The sequence below is a fragment of the Salmo trutta genome, chromosome 6 (assembly GCF_901001165.1).
Source record: "Salmo trutta chromosome 6, fSalTru1.1, whole genome shotgun sequence".
NCBI lineage: Eukaryota > Metazoa > Chordata > Actinopteri > Salmoniformes > Salmonidae > Salmo > Salmo trutta.
This window is the reverse complement of record NC_042962.1, coordinates 55,676,680-55,693,884: the sequence shown is the minus strand read 5'-3', so window position 1 is coordinate 55,693,884 and position 17,205 is coordinate 55,676,680. Positions and strand designations below refer to the sequence as shown.

The following is a 17,205-nucleotide window of genomic DNA, read 5'->3' as shown; positions in this document are numbered from 1 at the left end:
TTCTGTGTGATTAGTTAGGTATTTAGTAAATAAATAATTAAACCCAATTTTGTATTGCTGATTCAACTTGTTAGCCAGGGTTCGTGAAGATAACCAAGAATTTACAACTTTCATTATGAGACTGAAAATAAGATAAGGGTTAATATTGAATGCTATCGATGTAAAATATTACTAAGTATTTTAAGAGTTTATTCGGAAGATAACGGCTCTATAAACGTTCTTCTGTGGTGCCCCGACTTTCTAGTTAATTACATTTACATGATTAGCTTAATCAGGTAATATTAATTACAGAGAAATCATTTTATAAGTTAGCATGTCATATCACTTAATCCGGCATAGCCAAAGACACGACAAGGCTCATTGATTTAACGTTACATTAGCCTACATGCTACACTAGCAAAGTTATATATAGCTGTCGGCTATATTAGCCACGACTTACCGTTTTTGTGCAGCTTCAAATTTCAAAAAGAGTTGTAAATTGTTGCCTCTGTCTGTAATTTTGTTCCCGCATGTTTTGCAAGTAACAATCCATCTTTATATGACGTCTTTATATCCGAAAATAATAATTTGGGGTATCATCTTTCCAAGGGCTCCGTCTGAATTCACCCACCGACATTCCTCTGCACTGCCACGTCCAACTTTTTCTCAGCTGGCACAATTTGATTGGCTGCTGTCAGATTCAAACTGTAATCCGTTAAATGAAGAGTTGATGTGCTGCACACCTTTTTTAATAGCATCATTTTTTATATTTGGGCTTGGGGAGGGTATCAAAAGGCTCAAGTCCAAGTTAAGTCACGAGTCATTGGTGTTAAAGTCAAAGTCGAGTTGCAAGTCATCATATTTGTGACTCGAGTCCAAGTCATGTGACTCGAGTCCACACCTCTGGTATATTGGCCATATAACACATACCCCCGAGGTGCCTTATTGCTTTTATAAACTGAATACCAACTTAATTAAAGCAGTAGAAATACATGTTTTGTCATACCCGTGTTATACGGTCTGATATACCACGGCTGTCAGCCAATCAGAATTCAGGGCTCGAACCACCCAGTTTATACTGCACTCTTACTTAGTGCAATCTTTTTTCGTAAGAGGCCAGTACAGTAGGTGGAGGTAATGCTTCATAACGTTGGATGCCAACCTCCGATAAACCCCCCAGAAGAATATTTTTTTTATTTGTAGCAATGACTATTGCCATAATACATTTGTTGTCATTTGTTTGCTACTTGGCAGCTGCATGTTATTAAAAGAAAGTGCATCAATGGTCGCCCACAACAGAACTGGTCAAATGTTTGCAAGTATCCCCCAGCTAACTATCCCCCAGCCAAAAATGTCAAGTATGTCAGACTTCAACCACTTCACAAATGGCTATGTAAGTCCTATTTCACAACAGTACATGTGTCGGCCTACTGTACTGAAGCGGCTAATTTTTTTTGTATTTCAACACAGCGCAATTCAAGATCCCATTCTCCAATAAAAATGCACGCGCCTGTTTCGACAATGACCAATCAGGTTGATGGGTAATGAAGACACGCCCGCGCGCTATATTCTTGCGGCAGTATTTTGTCATACATTCGCGGGAGAAGAGCTTTGCAAAGTTTTGTCAGCAACTATTACATTTTATGGCATTTATTTGAGGTACTTGGCAGGCGATAGCTGCGCGTTATTAGTACAACCGTTACAGTTTGTTGACTGCACACTACTAGACAGCTTCCTAGCTAGCTAGACAGCTAACAACATAACTGGCAAACTTTTTGCAAGAGGTCTGTCGTTTTGATCCAAAGTATCTAATATGGCAACCATGTGTCACTCAAGACGTGCCCTGATGGAAATCCCAGCTCCACAGCCGAAAATTGCAGGTACGTCTGACTTCAACAACTTCATAAAGTAGGTAATGTTAGCTGGTTAGCCCGCTACATTTCCCTCCAACTGCAGCATCATAACAGCTGTCCTTGGTAAAGTGAGCGCGCGCCAGGAACAAATGTGGCTAACTAGCTAAGTAACCGCTACCTTATTTTCTAAATATGTGAAATCATAACAATGAAGTCAGCCAGTAAGGTCCAATAAAACACTAAGTCTGAACAAACAAATCGTGTCAATGTGCTAATAATGGAAATAAGTCAATATTAACTTGTGTGGTCAACTAGCTAGTTAGCCAGCTTTGAGTTAGCAATTGCATTGACACACCATGGTACCTATTGTTAGCCTTTGATAACAACTGTACCTAGTTATAACTAGCTAACGAGCTGATATTGGACATGTTTAGCTAAGTAATAAAGATTGTTGATTGTGGGTGAGCTGTTGGTAGCTTTTAATTCAGCAAGACATGACCATTTTCTTTTTTTTTATGCAAGTAACGTTACCAAAACATTTCATCTGCCTTGTTATCTAGTACAAAGAGTAATATTGTAACTGGGTTAACTATGATCCTGAAACGTTAGTAGTCACAAATGCACTTTAAAGTTATGCCAAATGTTTTTTTGCAGCTCGACTGAGAAGATCCTACCTGGAGGTTCTAAGTTCACGCATAGCTCCATTCTCAACCACCTCTAGAGGCAGAAACCTGACCAGCAACTCAAAACGTGGGCATTCATGTTAGTAAGCAAATTAAATGGATCATGTCATTCAGTTTGTAGGCTTATATTAGTTCGCCTGTGTCCAATACGGTGGTGTATGTTTTGCAGTGAACCCAGCCATATACAGAACAGGGAGTAGTCGGAGTGAGGCCCAAAGTGAGAGAATGGAAGACAACCAGACACCCCTGTCCAACCAGCAGCTTGTGCAGCTCATAAGATCTTTCATCCTAGTAGAACAGGGGCAGAGGCAGGAGCCCAGAGCCCTCACTACGGACCTGAAACCTTTACAGGAGGACTTGCACCTGAAGAAGAGCAATGTCTATAGATCTATACCCTACTCACGCCTGGGGTCCAACAGAGACGCACACTGTTACAGAAAGGCATATCCACACCTGGTGGCGTTTAAAGTGAGTATCAACATTTTTGTTTTATGCTCTTAAAGTTCCCCTTATGTGAATGTATTTTTGGTAATTAACCTGAAGTTGAATCTCCTTGCAGTAAATAATGTATTTTAAGATTTACACACTGACTTTATTCAAGCTGACTGGGTTTGACTTAAGTGCTTCTAAGATGGTTTAATAGCTAGAAAATATGGGTTGTCATGGTGATTGGTACGACGCTGCATCACCTGCTATGTGTTTGAACGAACCTTCTCTTTTTCCTCCCAGGTTTCCTGCCAGGAGTGGGGTCAGCTGCTGCTGCAGAACGAGGAGTGGGAGTCTGCTCTGGAGCATGCCCTAGTGGCGTGGAGGTACACCAGCGAGCTGCCACAGTGGGACACCAGCAGCCACAACTTGGTGAGGGAACAGTGTTACATCATGCTGGCAGCACACTGCGTCACAGCTCTACAGCACTATTGCCCAGACCCCAGCAAAGCCATAGAGCTGCACAGGAGGTAAGAGTCCTCCTTTCTTTGGAACCTTTTCACAGGTCATAGGTGTTCTGATTGAATTGTTAACACTGTATTGGGTTTAAACTGTGTTTCCATTGACTAAGAATTGGCAGCGTTTGGATGGTAAAAATGCATAAAACCAGATAAATAACAACATTCTGAAAAATAAAAGTGCTCTATAAATCACTTTGTCTATACATCGAGGTTGGTTCTGGTTGTTTTTAAATCGTATCCTCTCTAGTCTGTCAACTCTCCCTGTTAGTCTTGAGCTCTTGCTATTGCAAACTTTCAACACTATTACCTGATACCGGCTCACAAAGTGAGTCTGACAGACGAGGCTCAGGGCTCCACAGTGTGACCATTTTACTCGCATATGCCCCTAAATATTCTGCTGTGCGGCCTGGAGTTCTAATTTAGGAGCACCAGTGCGCCTAGAAACATTATAGATTCTAGCTTTATTACCTAATGTGTAGATAAGTTGTGTAAAAACACACAAACCGGACAAATGGATTATGGTCATTGTAGTTAATTACCACGTTTTCTGCGCTTTCGTTTTCTTTTTCCTAATGGCAACACTGGGAGTAAAAGACATCGACAGTGGCAAGAAAAAGTATGTGAACCCTTTGGAAATACTTGGATTTCTGCATAAATTGTTCATAAAATTTGATCTTCATCTCAGTCACAACAGTAGACAAACACTCTGCTTTAACCTCTCTAGGGTAGGTGGCACCAAATCGTCCCACCTACGTAACAGCCAGTGGAATCCTGTGGCGCGTTATTCAAATACCTTAGAAATGCTATTACTTCAATTTCTCAAACGTATGACTATTTTACAGCATTTTAAAGACAAGACTCTCGTTAATCTAACCACACTGTCCGATTTCAAAAAGGCTTTACAACGAAAGCAAAACATTAGATTATGTCAGCAGAGTACCCAGCCAGAAATAATCAGACACCCATTTTTCAAGCTAGCATATAATGTCACAAAAACCCAGAAGACAGCTAAATGCAGCACTAACCTTTGATGATCTTCATCAGATGACACACCTAGGACATTATGTTATACAATACATGCATGTTTTGTTCAATCAAGTTCATATTTATATCAAAAACCAGCTTTTTACATTAGCATGTGACGTTCAGAACTAGCATACCCCCCGCAAACTTCCGGTGAATTTACTAACAATTTACTAAATTACTCACGATAAACGTTCACAAAAAGCATAACAATTATTTTAAGAATTATAGATACAGAACTCCTCTATGCACTCGATATGTCCGATTTTAAAATAACTTTTTGGTGAAAGCACATTTTGCAATATTCTAAGTAAATAGCCCGGCATCACAAGGCTAGCTATTTAGACACCCAGCAAGTTTAGCCTTCACCAAACTCCGATTTACTATTAGAAAAGTTTGATTACCTTTGGTGTTCTTCGTCAGAATGCACTCCCAGGACTTCTACTTCAATAACAAATGTTGGTTTGGTCCCAAATAATCCATAGTTATATCCAAACAGCGGCGTTTTGTTAGTGCGTTCAAGACACTATCCGAAAGGGTAAATAAGGGTTACGAGCGCGGCGCATTTCGTGACAAAAAAATTCTAAATATTCCATTACCGTACTTCGAAGCATGTCAACCGCTGTTTAAAATAAATTTTTATGCCATTTTTCTCGTAAAAAAGCGATAATTTTCCGACCGGGAATCTGCGTTTAGGTAAATAGACTGAAAAAATAAAGCACGGGGTCGACTCGTGCACGCGCCTAAGCCCATTATCCTCTGATCAGCCACTTGCCAAAAGCGCAAATGTGTTTCAGCCTGGGGCTGCCTCGATATCATTCAGCTTTTTCCCGGGCTCTGAGAGCCTATGGGAGCCGTAGGAAGTGTCACGTTACAGCAAAGATCCTCAGTCTTCAATAAACAGAGACAAGAACAAGATCTTGTCAGAGAGGGCACTTCCTGTAAGGAATCTTCTCAGGTTTTTGCCTGCCATATGAGTTCTGTTATACTCACAGACACCATTCAAACAATTTTAGAAACTTTAGGGTGTTTTCTATCCAAAGCCAATAATTCTATGCATATTCTAGTTACTGGGTAGGAGTAGTAACCAGATTAAATCGGGTACGTTTTTTTTATCCGGCCGTGTAAATACTGCCCCCTAGCCCTAACAGGTTAACTAATCACGTACAAACAATTATGTTTTCATGTCTGTATTGAACACACCGTGTAAACATTCACAGTGCAGGTTGGGAAAAGTATGTGAACCCTTGGATTTAACTGGTTGACCCTTCTTTGGCAGCAATAACCTCAACCAAACGTTTTCTGTAGTTGCAGATCAGACCTGCACAACGGTCAGGAGGAATTTTGGACTGTTCCTCTTCACAAAACTGTTTCAGTTCAGCAATAATCTTGATATCTGGTGTGAACCGCTCTCTTGAGGTCATGCCACAGCATCTCAATCGGGTTGAGGTCAGGACTCTGACTGGGCCACTCCAGAAGGTGTATTTTCTTCTGTTGAAGCCATTCTGTTGTTGCTTTACTTCTGTGTTTTGGGTCATTGTCCTGTTGCATCACCCAACTTCGGTTGAGCTTCAATTGGTGGACAGATAGCCTAACATTCTCTTGCGAAATGTCTTGATAAACTTGAATACATTTTTCTGTCGACAATAGCAAGCTGTCCAGGCCCTGAGGCAGCAAGGCAGCCCCAAACCATGATGCTCCCTCCACCATACTTTACAGTTGGGATGAGGTTTTGATGTTGGTGTGCTGTGCCTTTTTTTTTCTCTCCACACATAGTGTTGTGTGTTCCTTCCAAACAACTCAACTGTAGTTACATCTGTCCACAGAATATTTTGCCAGTATTGCTGTGGAACATCCAGGTGCACTTTCGCAAACTTCAGACGTGCAGCAATGGGGTTTTTTGGACAGCAGTGGCTTCTTCTGTGGTGTCCTCCCATGAACACCATTCTTGTTTAGTGTTTTACGTATTGTAGACTCATCAACTGATGAGATATTAGCATGTTCCAGAGATTTCTGTAAGTCTTTAGCTGATTCTTCTTAACCTCATTGAGCATTCTGCGCTGTGCTCTTGCAGTCATCTTTGCAGGACAGCCACTCCAAGGGGGAGTAGCAACAGTGCCGCTCTTCATTTATAGACAATTTATAGACTATTTGAACATCAAGGCTTTTAAAGATACTTTTGTAACCCTTTCCAACTTTATGCAAGTCAACAATTCTTAATCTTAGGTCTTCTGAGATCTCTTTTGTTCGAGTCATGGTTCACATCAGGCAATGCTTCTTGTGAATAGCAAACTCAAATTGTGTGATTTTTATTTTTTTTATTATTATTTTTTTATAGGGCAAGGCAGCTCTAACCAACATCTCCAATCTCATCTGATTGATTGGACTCCAGGTTAGCCGCCACCTGACTCCAATTAGCTTTTGGAGAAGTCGTTAGCCTAGGGGTTCACATACCTTTTCCAACCTACACTGTGAATGTTTAAATGATGTATTCAATATAGACAAGAAAAATACAATGTGTCTATTAGTTTAAGCAAACTGGCTATTGTTGTGACTTAGATGAAGATCAGATCAAATTTGATGCCCAATTTATGCAGAAATCCAGGTAATTCCAAAGGGTTCACATACTTTTTCTTGCCACTGTAGCTTCTATAGTTATTTTGTGGGAGGGGAAAGTCAGGCCCTTTACCTATGAAGAGAAATCAGTGGGAATACTGCTCCTTTCAACTCTTCTTTTCTATAACTCTTTCCTTCAGGTTTAAAATGGCACAGCTGCACAGTCAGTTGATCTATCCTTGTATTCAGGAGCTGGAGAGAAGCCTCGGCGAAGCACAGGTTTGTTCCATGAACACCTGCTGAAATGGCCAACCTGCTGAAATGGCCAACACTAAGATCAGCTGACAACAATCGGCACGGCTTCCAAGTCTATGGGGTTGCACTATTGAACAGCGTATATCAGTGGTTGCCATTTCAACTAAGTTTGGTATCCTTGCCTTGTGTTGCACTATTCCCCCTTGCCTTGTGTTGCGCTATTCCGCCTTGCCTACAGTGTTTCCCTTGCCTTGCCTACAGTGTTTCCCTTGCCTTGCCTACAGTGTTTCCCTTGCCTTGCCTACAGTGTTCCCCTTGCCTTGCCTACAGTGTTCCCCTTGCCTTGCCTACAGTGTTCCCCTTGCCTTGCCTACAGTGTTCCCCTTGCCTTGCCTACAGTGTTCCCCTTGCCTTGCCTACAGTGTTCCCCTTGCCTTGCCTACAGTGTTCCCCTTGCCTTGCCTACAGTATTCCCTCAGAGTAAATACAAGAGAAAGCTTTGATGAATTTTGGTAAGCTGTTTTTTAAATATGAATTTAAGCTTTTTGTATTAAGTTGTTTTGTAAAATGTGTTTATTGCCATTGAACTATTGAATGTTATCATAAGGAAATTATGAAATGGCCTTTAAAATGTGAATTCTATCATAGGGAAACAATGAACTGTCCTTTTCACCAAGATGTTTTATATGTGGATGATGTTTTTGTAGATGTGTTGAAAAATGCCACGGTACATGAAACGGCTGCCTTATTCCAACTTGGCTGAATGCTACCTGTTTTGTAAATATTTGTCTAAAATAACTGTTTTGCACTGTTATGTTCTTCATCCTGGAAACTTGACATTTTGATAAAATAGAATCTAATTTAATAAAATTCTACTTAGTTTTTCAACATTCTGAATTTCTGGTTTTGTCTCTAAAACACATGACACTGATATACTGTTTTGAGACATTGGAGACCTGCTTTGTCACTGAATTAATTTGCTGGTTCTCCCCTTGCATTTTGTCTCATTCAGAGGACAGAAGTTCAGTGCAAGCATGTGAGGAGAATTACATTTTTCTTGTTTTGACTGACTTGTCTGACGGCTACATCTCATCAACATTAGCGATACTTCCTCGCAATAGAAGTGGGACAGCGTCATAAATACAACTGACGTGATTCCTCAGTCTGCACGTCACTGGGACATTATGTTCTAATTAACGTCATATATTTCCATCAGAATGTTCCTCAATGTTTTCTGCTGAGCACTGCAATAATTGGTTGCCCTTTTACTCAGTGACGGTGTCGGATTTTCCTGTTCCCTGTGCCACCACTATGTGGAGCCCATGTTACATGATTTATCCTGAGCACCAACCTCTGTATAAACCCAGCACAGTACACTGGCATTCAGAAATACCCAATGGTTAACGCTGAACGAATGAGGAGAATGAAATCTAGCCTTGCCCGCTAATTCGTTTATACTATTACATGAAAAGCTTTCACCAGATGTGTGGCAGTACATCCAGTTCTAGCAGTAACATTCATTGCTTTTTGGAAGAGCAATCTGAATGAAGATGTCTCTATCCCGCAGCAGATGAAGCCTTGTGTTCACACTCTCAAACACTGATTAGCGTACCTCGCAGGACACAGGAGGGTGTTGCCATCTCTGCAGTGTGTTATCAGTGTCCTTGGCAACTGCTCAATTATCAGAACGCTCTCGTTTCCTCAGCGTCCATAATAGTGTCTGAAAATGTTCCTAGCTGTCCTAAATCCTTGTTTCCTCAAAGCTCTGGGGAGGAGCAGGAGCGACGCCTCATTTGCTTTGAGAAGTACACTGCTCAAAAAAATAAAGGGAACACTAAAATAACACATCCTAGATCTGAATGAATGAAATAATCTTATTAAATACTTTTTTCTTTACATAGTTGAATGTGCTGACAACAAAATCACACAAAAATAATCAATGGAAATCCAATTTATCAACCCATGGAGGTCTGGATTTGGAGTCACACTCAAAATGAAAGTGGAAAACCACACTACAGGCTGATCCAACTTTGATGTAATGTTCTTAAAACAAGTCAAAATGAGACTCAGTGTGTGTGGCCTCCACGTGCCTGTATGACCTCCCTACAACTCCTGGACAGTCTGTGATGCAACGTGGCGTTGGTGGATGGAGCGAGACATGATGTCCCAGATGTGCTCAATTGGATTCAGGTCTGGGGAACGGGCGGACCAGTCCATAGCATCAATGCCTTCCTCTTGCAGGAACTGCTGACACACTCCAGCCACATGAGGTCTAGCATTGTCTTGCATTAGGAGGAACCCAGGGCCAACCGCACCAGCATATGGTCTCACAAGGGGTCTGAGGATCTCATCTCGGTACCTAATGGCAGTTTGGCTACCTCTGGCAAGCACATGGGGGGGCTGTGCGGGCCCCCAAAGAAATGCCACCCCACACCATGACTGACCCACCGCCAAACCGGTCATGCTGGAGGATGTTGCAGGCAGCAGAACGTTCTCCACGCCGTCTCCAGACTCTGTCACGTCTGTCACATGTGCTCAGTGTGAACCTGCTTTCATCTGTGAAGAGCACAGGGCGCTAGTGGCGAATATGCCAATCTTGGTGTTCTCTGGCAAATGCCAAACGTCCTGCACGGTGTTGGGCTGTAAGCACAACCCCCACCTGTGGACGTCGGGCCCTCATACCACCCTCATGGAGTCTGTTTCTGACCGTTTGAGCAGACACATGCACATTTGTGGCCTGCTGGAGGTCATTTTGCAAGGCTCTGGCAGTGCTCCTCCTGCTCCTCCTTGCACAAAGGCGGAGGTAGCGGTCCTGCTGCTGTGTTGTTGGCCTCCTCCTCGTCTCCTGACGTACTGGCCTGTCTCCTGGTAGCGCCTCCATGCTCTGGACACTACGCTGACAGACACAGCAAACCTTCTTGCCACAGCTCGCATTGATGTGCCATCCTGGATGAGCTGCACTACCTGAGCCACTTGTGTGGGTTGTAGACTCCTTCTCATGCTACCACTAGAGTGAAAGCACCGCCAGCATTCAAAAGAGACCAAAACATCAGCCAGGAAGCATAGGAACTGAGAAGTGGTCTGTGGTCCCCACCTGCAGAACCACTCCTTTATTGGGGGTGTCTTGCTAATTGCCTATAATTTCCACCTGTTGTCTATTCCATATGCACAACAGCATGTGAAATGTATTGTCAATAAGTGTTGCTTCCTAAGTGGACAGTTTGATTTCACAGAAGTGGGATTGACTTGGAGTTACATTGTGTTGTTTAAGTGTTCCCTTTATTTTTTTGAGCAGTATATATTGAGGTAAGGACGGAGGAAGCAAGGATTTGATGGCTTGTGTTTTCAGACACAACCCAAGTACTCTGCAGCATTGCTGCTATTTCACTTCTATGTATTCCTTCTTGATTTAATTCCATTACATCCATCTCATAGCATATCTCTGTGGTAACGTCTAGATGAGCATTTTTGAACCAAGAAATAAAAGTATGAATTCAGGTTTTAAGAAGTAAATAATGACGTCGGGATTTACATGGGGGGGATTTTCTTTCCGAATTCCTTCTTATAAATCAGTTTGACAGGCAATCATGTGGAGATTGCTATTTATCCATTGTTAGCAGCCTTGATCACAATACCCTCCTAACAGAACATTTCAGTTTAACTAATTGGCGTTCCCAATGAGACAGCCATGCGCTGGTTGATGCATGGAGCTGGGATGGGGGGAGAGAGAGCTCTTCAATGCACACTGGTGATACAGAAAAAATTTAATTTCCTGTCTGGGAGTTTGATTCTAACTGGCCATCTACTGGAAAATGTAATCTTGCTACATTTGTTTACTCCTATCAGTAAGTAAAATGAACAATGAGTAGATTTTTTTAAAGTGCAGTTTTCATTTCGGTATTCATTATCGTTCTGCCCTTTTCACATTCAACATTGACCTGTGTTTATGAACCATGTACACTCCCGTACCAACCTTCATTTATGAGAACCATGGCTGACTGTTGCATTTGGATGAATTGCGAGGGCTGTTGTTGCTGTCTGAGTATCCAGCCCTCAGGGCCACCTGGGGAGAGAGAACAGGAGATGACCTGACAGCAGTGTCTCTGACTGGAAAGCAAAATGAAAGAATAACCTTGTTAAAAATCTCCAACTTGTAATTAATAACTTCTCGCATTTTTAATTCCTTCTATATTCATGAGCACCTGGCTTATTTGACCTGGGGAGCAAACGGAATTAGATTGCATGTTAAACATCAAAACTATTTTGGAATGTTTTGGAGCTTGACCGTTGGGGTTTAGAGCTCAGACCATTGCCTTCATGATATTTTGTTACTTTGTCTTATGTGGGTAAAAAAAAGAAGTTATTTTCATTAAAAAGTAATTAAGACATTTGATCATTAACTGCCCATGCAGTCCTTTTCAGAAACAGAAACTGGTCCCTGTTGAGTAATAACACCCATTCTGAGAGGTAGAGATTGTTATGGGGACATTCTTAGTCCTCTCACTTTCGTCCCTGTGTGGAGAGTGGGCCGGCCAGCTGAAGTGACACGGCAGGCTGCCCTCTGTGAGGGCCTAGGCAGGGCTGCTGACCTGAGCCTTCCTAGGGCATTGTGTCACTAGACAGTCTCATTTCAGCGCTGGCAGCTTAGCAGCAGGAACACTGATGCTGTTTTCATGGATGACTGGGGACAGCGCTTTTGGCGAGTGTGTCCTCACTTTGCCTCTCTCCAGGAGAGTGGCCCATCGAACAAAACACAGTACGGCAGCAGTCCCCTTCTCTCCTCTCTCACACACACACACACACACACACTCAAGAGCTGAGTGACAATGCTCCTTAGAAAGATTTGTGCTGAATGATCTAGAAATCAACACTTGCATGTTAAAGCCTTTTCACAGATTTTTGGACTGTTTTGATTTTTTTTTATTAGTTATTCACTTTGCAACCAGGTGCTGTAAAATATTTCCCTTGTAAAATAGTGTGATAAGCATGTAATTAGTTCATGCATCAACCCAGAATTTCCCCCCTGGGACTACAATGTCATTACTGTGACTCAAACACTCACATGCTAGATTCTGATTCAGAGTTCATGGTCTGTATTGAACAATTGAGGCAGATAAGCAGTATCCAATACGGTTACATTTTGTTTGCTTCTTACAGTCCAACTTTTCAATTATCAATTTAGTTTCAATGAAATCGCACCATCAAACGGAACAAGGTAGAAACCTATTCAGTCAAACACGCTTTGTATTCTCAATAAATCAGCAAGTGCCATTTTCCATTAGAATTTATATCAGGCACATCACATGAAGTATTCGGTCTAGAGTGAAAGGTAAATTACCAATAAGATCTCACTTCGGTATTCAACGTTTGTCCGGGGGTTAAGTTTAGACATTCATTCCGACTGATTAAGGTTTGGGATAGGGTAGAAACAGAAAAAATGAAAATGAGTGCCCTGCCCTGGGATTGAACCTGCGATCCTCTGAGACTACTAGACCAGTGGTTCTCAACTCCATCCCTGGGATTGAACCTGCGATCATCTGAGACTACTAGACCAGTGGTTCCCAACTCCATCCCTGGGATTGAACCTGCGATCCTCTGAGACTACTAGACCAGTGGTTCCCAACTCCAGCCCTGGGATTGAACCTGCGATCCTCTGAGACTACTAGACCAGTGGTTCCCAACTCCAGTCCTCCAGTATCTCCAACTGCACACATTTTTGTTGTAGCCCCCAGACAACTCATTGATTCAGATGATATAATAGTCACATGTACAGGGTTGCAGGGTAGAGTGAAAATCTTAAGTTTCGTGCTCCAACATGCAGGACTAAGTTAAATAAAATCATGAAAATGGTAATAAAACAATAGAAATAGCACTATATACATAATAATAATAACTGTGGCATATAAATGTCCAGTGGTGTGGAGGCAGAGTAAAGAGTGTTGAGGAGGTGGAGTGGAATGATCATGGGGGGGGGGGGGGGGGCAGCATGACCACTGATGAAATAAAAATATGTTTTAATAAAAAATAAATATATTATATGAGGGCTTGTTGATTAGTTGACTAGTTGAATCAGGTGTGCTTGTCCGGAGCTACAATAGAAATGCGTACTGTTGGGGGTACATGAGGACTGGAGTTGGCAACCATTGTACCAGATGGTAATAGGCGCTCACGTTGCCCCTAGTGGATGCATTAAAGGCATCTCCCAAACATCCTGGGGACTTGGACAAACGTTGAATACTGAAGTTGATCTGGTGTGACCTTGCTGTGACCAAACCTACACAGAGAATTGCTGATCAAGCTGAAAGCAGAATGCTAGCTAGCTGTAGCTGTCCAAAGTGACTACTGTAAAATTACACAGTAGGCTTGTTGAGCCGATGATTAGGGATAATTATCCACTGGTGAACGTTCTCTAAGGTGGGAGAACTCTATTTCAGAGGTGACCAGCATAATACCCTCAAATACAGGGCTGGAGTTGAACTGCAATGTCTGAGTATGGCTGATGTGGCCCTTTCAATCTATACTATACTTGGTGAGGTAAGGCCAGTAAAACATGTGCAGTAATAACTCCTCACTATGCATTTTATCTAGTTCTGGGATTTTGGAAATGGTTAAATTACTTGCTGAAATTTTGCTGAGCTCTAAATCATAAATAGATATACTGCATATATTTGTATTAACTAACCATCATTAACGAATGTGGTTAGTGAACCAGAAAACACAGAACATGGTTTAATTTATTAATGAAATAGAGCAAAACTCACTCTCAAATTCCCCATGGTGCCATATCACTGGAAGTAACTTTGACTGACAGTTCTGGTTGTGTAGCACCAGTGGCACAAATGCATGCAGTTTCAACTTGCCCTGTACAGTGAGTATGATACCAGTTTACCAGGAACATCAAGTGTGAGTACCCCCCCCCCTGTCAGACCCAAACTCCACCGTTCCTTCTCATCCAGACAGGAAGTCATTACTGAGGCTCTCACCTTTTCACAGATGGCCATTTAACACATCACTGGCAACAGCAAATTAACCAGGGTGCTGCAGGCACTATCTCCAGCAGCCTTGGATTGCACAAACTATTATCACACACTCACCTGCACGGAAGAAAGAAAGGTGTACTTACTCAGTCTCACCCGACCGCAGTGACACAGAAATAAACCCTCATTCTATATTACTGCCCCGGGGCCAAGATGGAGGATTGTGATTTAGCCTATACAACATGGCATAGGTGGATTACTTTCTCACTTCTTGAAGCTTTTACGTAGTAACAGACAGCATAGATATAGAACACTGATATAGTGTCTATTAAAGATGGGCTGGAGTAGGCTCCAGTGTCTACAGTCTCAGTAGGCCTTGGTGTTGGTGTCTGTATACATTCTCTTTGCTCTTCGGTCCAAATGTGTTACTGTCATATTTGCACTGTCAAGTTGCTCCATCCAGTGCCTCGTGGTGCGAATGGGGATTTCAATGGCGATAAAAAAAAAGATGAAGCCGAGTCTGACAAGTTAGAAATGAGAAAAGTGACTGTGACCAAAGCCCTGGAGACAGACAGACAGACAGACAGACAGACAGACAGACAGACAGACAGACAGAGTCGCTGTGTTTCAGTCGTAAGGTTTTGTTTACTCTCCGTCTACATGGAACTCCTCTCCCCCTTACGTAGCCTCCTATCAGAACTGACAAAAGAATCAGGGAAGAATCTGAATTTCCCTTGATGATATTACATCATATCACCATCCAGAGCTGGCTGAATGATACAGGCAAGTGTGCCGATTATAGCTTAGTGATTTGGGTGGGTGGAGGAGAGTAGTATATTGATTAGGATTATCATTCTCTCCCTGTTGGGCAATCATTTGTGCTTTCTGTATTTTTCCATTTTGCTTATAATGTCTTGAGATCTCCTTTGTGAGTGTGTGTGTGTGTGTGTGTGTGTGTGTGTGTGTCTGCGCGTTGAGTGGTGAACTTGTGCATGACAAATTAATGTGAGGAGGAGGGTTTCTGGCAAGGCCAAGTTTCTAAATCACAAGCAGCTCTACACGGGACCTTCCCAGTCGCCATGCCACAGTGACATGTCTGTCCTGTCCTGACGGTCGCCTCCACAGATGGAAGGCAGTAGCGGCAGTGCCCAGAGGAAGAGGATCAACTGTCAGATAAACGGAGAGAGGTACAGGGTCCTCTGGCAGATCAGTGCCTACTCCTCAGAAGAGAGGAAGAGAGGGAGGGGGCTGGCAGCTGATTCTCTATCTGTGTCGGTGCCATCAGGAGGATAACATGAATACAAGCCAAACAATCAGTGATGTCTGGCAGTCAGTCTTTCTTCCATGGGTTTACTCTTAGCACACAAGTATGTTTTGTTACTTGGCTCTGCTCTACCGTGGGGAGTAAGGCAACACTAGCTACGCATCTGTGACACTGATCTGACATGAGTGTGTCATTTTTCAACAAATCAAGCTCAGACAGCTTAATGTGATGACAAGGATATTAGATAGCATGCTAATTCATGTCAACTGGGGAAATTAGGAAATGTCTTTGATAAAATAACAATTTAAGTTATGACCTTAGGTATTTAACATGAAGAACTTTGCACTGCTAGTGCACTATTTTTAGTGCTGTGAAGAATTTGTACTGAATGCACTGATGATTTGCTGTGTCCCCAGTCCACCTGGCCGTGCTGCTCCTCCAGTTTCAACTGTTCTGCCTGCGGCTATGGAACCCTGACCTGTTCACCGGACGTGCTTGTTGCACCCTCGACAACTACTATGATTATTATTATTTGACCATGCTGGTCATTTATGAACATTTTAACATCTTGACCATGTTCTGTTATAATATCCACCCGGCACAGCCAGAAGAGGACTGGCCACCCCTCATAGCCTGGTTCCTCTCTAGGTTTCTTCCTAGGTTTTTGGCCTTTCTAGGGAGTTTTTCCTAGGGAGTTTTTCCTAGCCACCGTGCTTCTTTCACATGCATTGCTTGCTGTTTGGGGTTTTAGGCTGGGTTTCTGTACAGCACTTTGAGATATCAGCTGATGTATGAAGGGCTATATAAATACATTTGATTTGATTTGATAAGAGGGTACTCTTAGATATATTGAGATGTTTACAAGGAATTGCATGAGATTGTATTTGTTTGCCTTGATTTTAATTTTATTTAGAGTCTCTGGTTTCTGTTTTTTGGCTTTCTGAATATAACATGCAGTATAATTATAGACCGGGTATAATTAGACTTGACATAGCTTGCTGTCTGATGTCAAGAGTATGGCACATTTTATATCATTAATCTATAAAGGCTGGTTGTATTCAGAAGAATACCTTTTAGAAATGCTATTTCAGCAAGAAAAACAATTTCCCTAATAATCATGTTTAGATGGACACATCTGAAATCAGGCTAACGGATGGCACTGATAAATGCAGAAAATCGCCATATCAAAATAAACGTTTTACCACAGCGACCATGTTATTTTTGGGAAGCATATTTGATTCTGAGTTCGTTCATATATAGCGTGTATGTGAAAACTACTTCTATGACGCATACATTCAGTTGTTCCGAACTCCCTTCACTCACCCTATAGAGGGCTCGTCTAATGCTAGGACATGCGCAGATCAAACCGCTGGAACGCCGATTAAGGTGTTTACATGTCCTAATAATTTGAAAAATTGATCTGAAAACCAGGTATTTTAGTCATCGTATGCTTACTTCGATTTTGACCATACGACGATTAAGATAAGCAGAGTAAGGTGTTTACATGACTATTGCCATACTCGGCCTTCTGCCATAATCAGTTTAATATCCAATTATTGCTGTACTATGTGAACGCACTCCCGTACCAGCCTTTGTGCGTCCACTACTGTTATTTCACAGATGGAGGCAGTCTCTTCAGTATGCTCCACACAACCTGTGCTGAGTTAA

At 42.2% G+C, this 17,205-nt stretch overlaps 1 protein-coding gene across 2 annotated transcripts; it reads left to right on the top strand.

The window, feature by feature from the left end:
• The first annotated feature begins 1,509 nt into the window (after positions 1-1,509).
• On the top strand, positions 1,510-8,186 carry LOC115196348 (uncharacterized). Of its 2 annotated transcripts, none has more exons than XM_029757109.1 (5): positions 1,510-1,859; positions 2,487-2,582; positions 2,685-2,983; positions 3,245-3,471; positions 7,242-8,186. In XM_029757109.1, exons 1-5 carry the CDS (start codon positions 1,793-1,795, stop codon positions 7,342-7,344), a joined length of 792 nt encoding a protein of 263 aa, XP_029612969.1. In that variant the 5' UTR covers positions 1,510-1,792; the 3' UTR covers positions 7,345-8,186. The 2 variants fall into 2 exon arrangements, with proteins under 2 accessions (XP_029612969.1, XP_029612968.1); XM_029757108.1 differs by having other exon boundaries at positions 1,511-1,859; positions 2,487-2,594.
• Positions 8,187-17,205: the final 9,019 nt, after the last annotated feature.

Bases quoted from the DNA above. Each gene is read 5' to 3' on its own strand.
- LOC115196348 (XM_029757108.1), top strand. From the start codon at position 1,793: ATGGCAACCATGTGTCACTCAAGACGTGCCCTGATGGAAATCCCAGCT. The intron at 1,860-2,486 runs GTACGTCTGACT...GTTTTTTTGCAG, and splicing joins TCCACAGCCGAAAATTGCAG to CTCGACTGAGAAGATCCTAC. The intron at 3,472-7,241 runs GTAAGAGTCCTC...TCTTTCCTTCAG, and splicing joins GCCATAGAGCTGCACAGGAG to GTTTAAAATGGCACAGCTGC.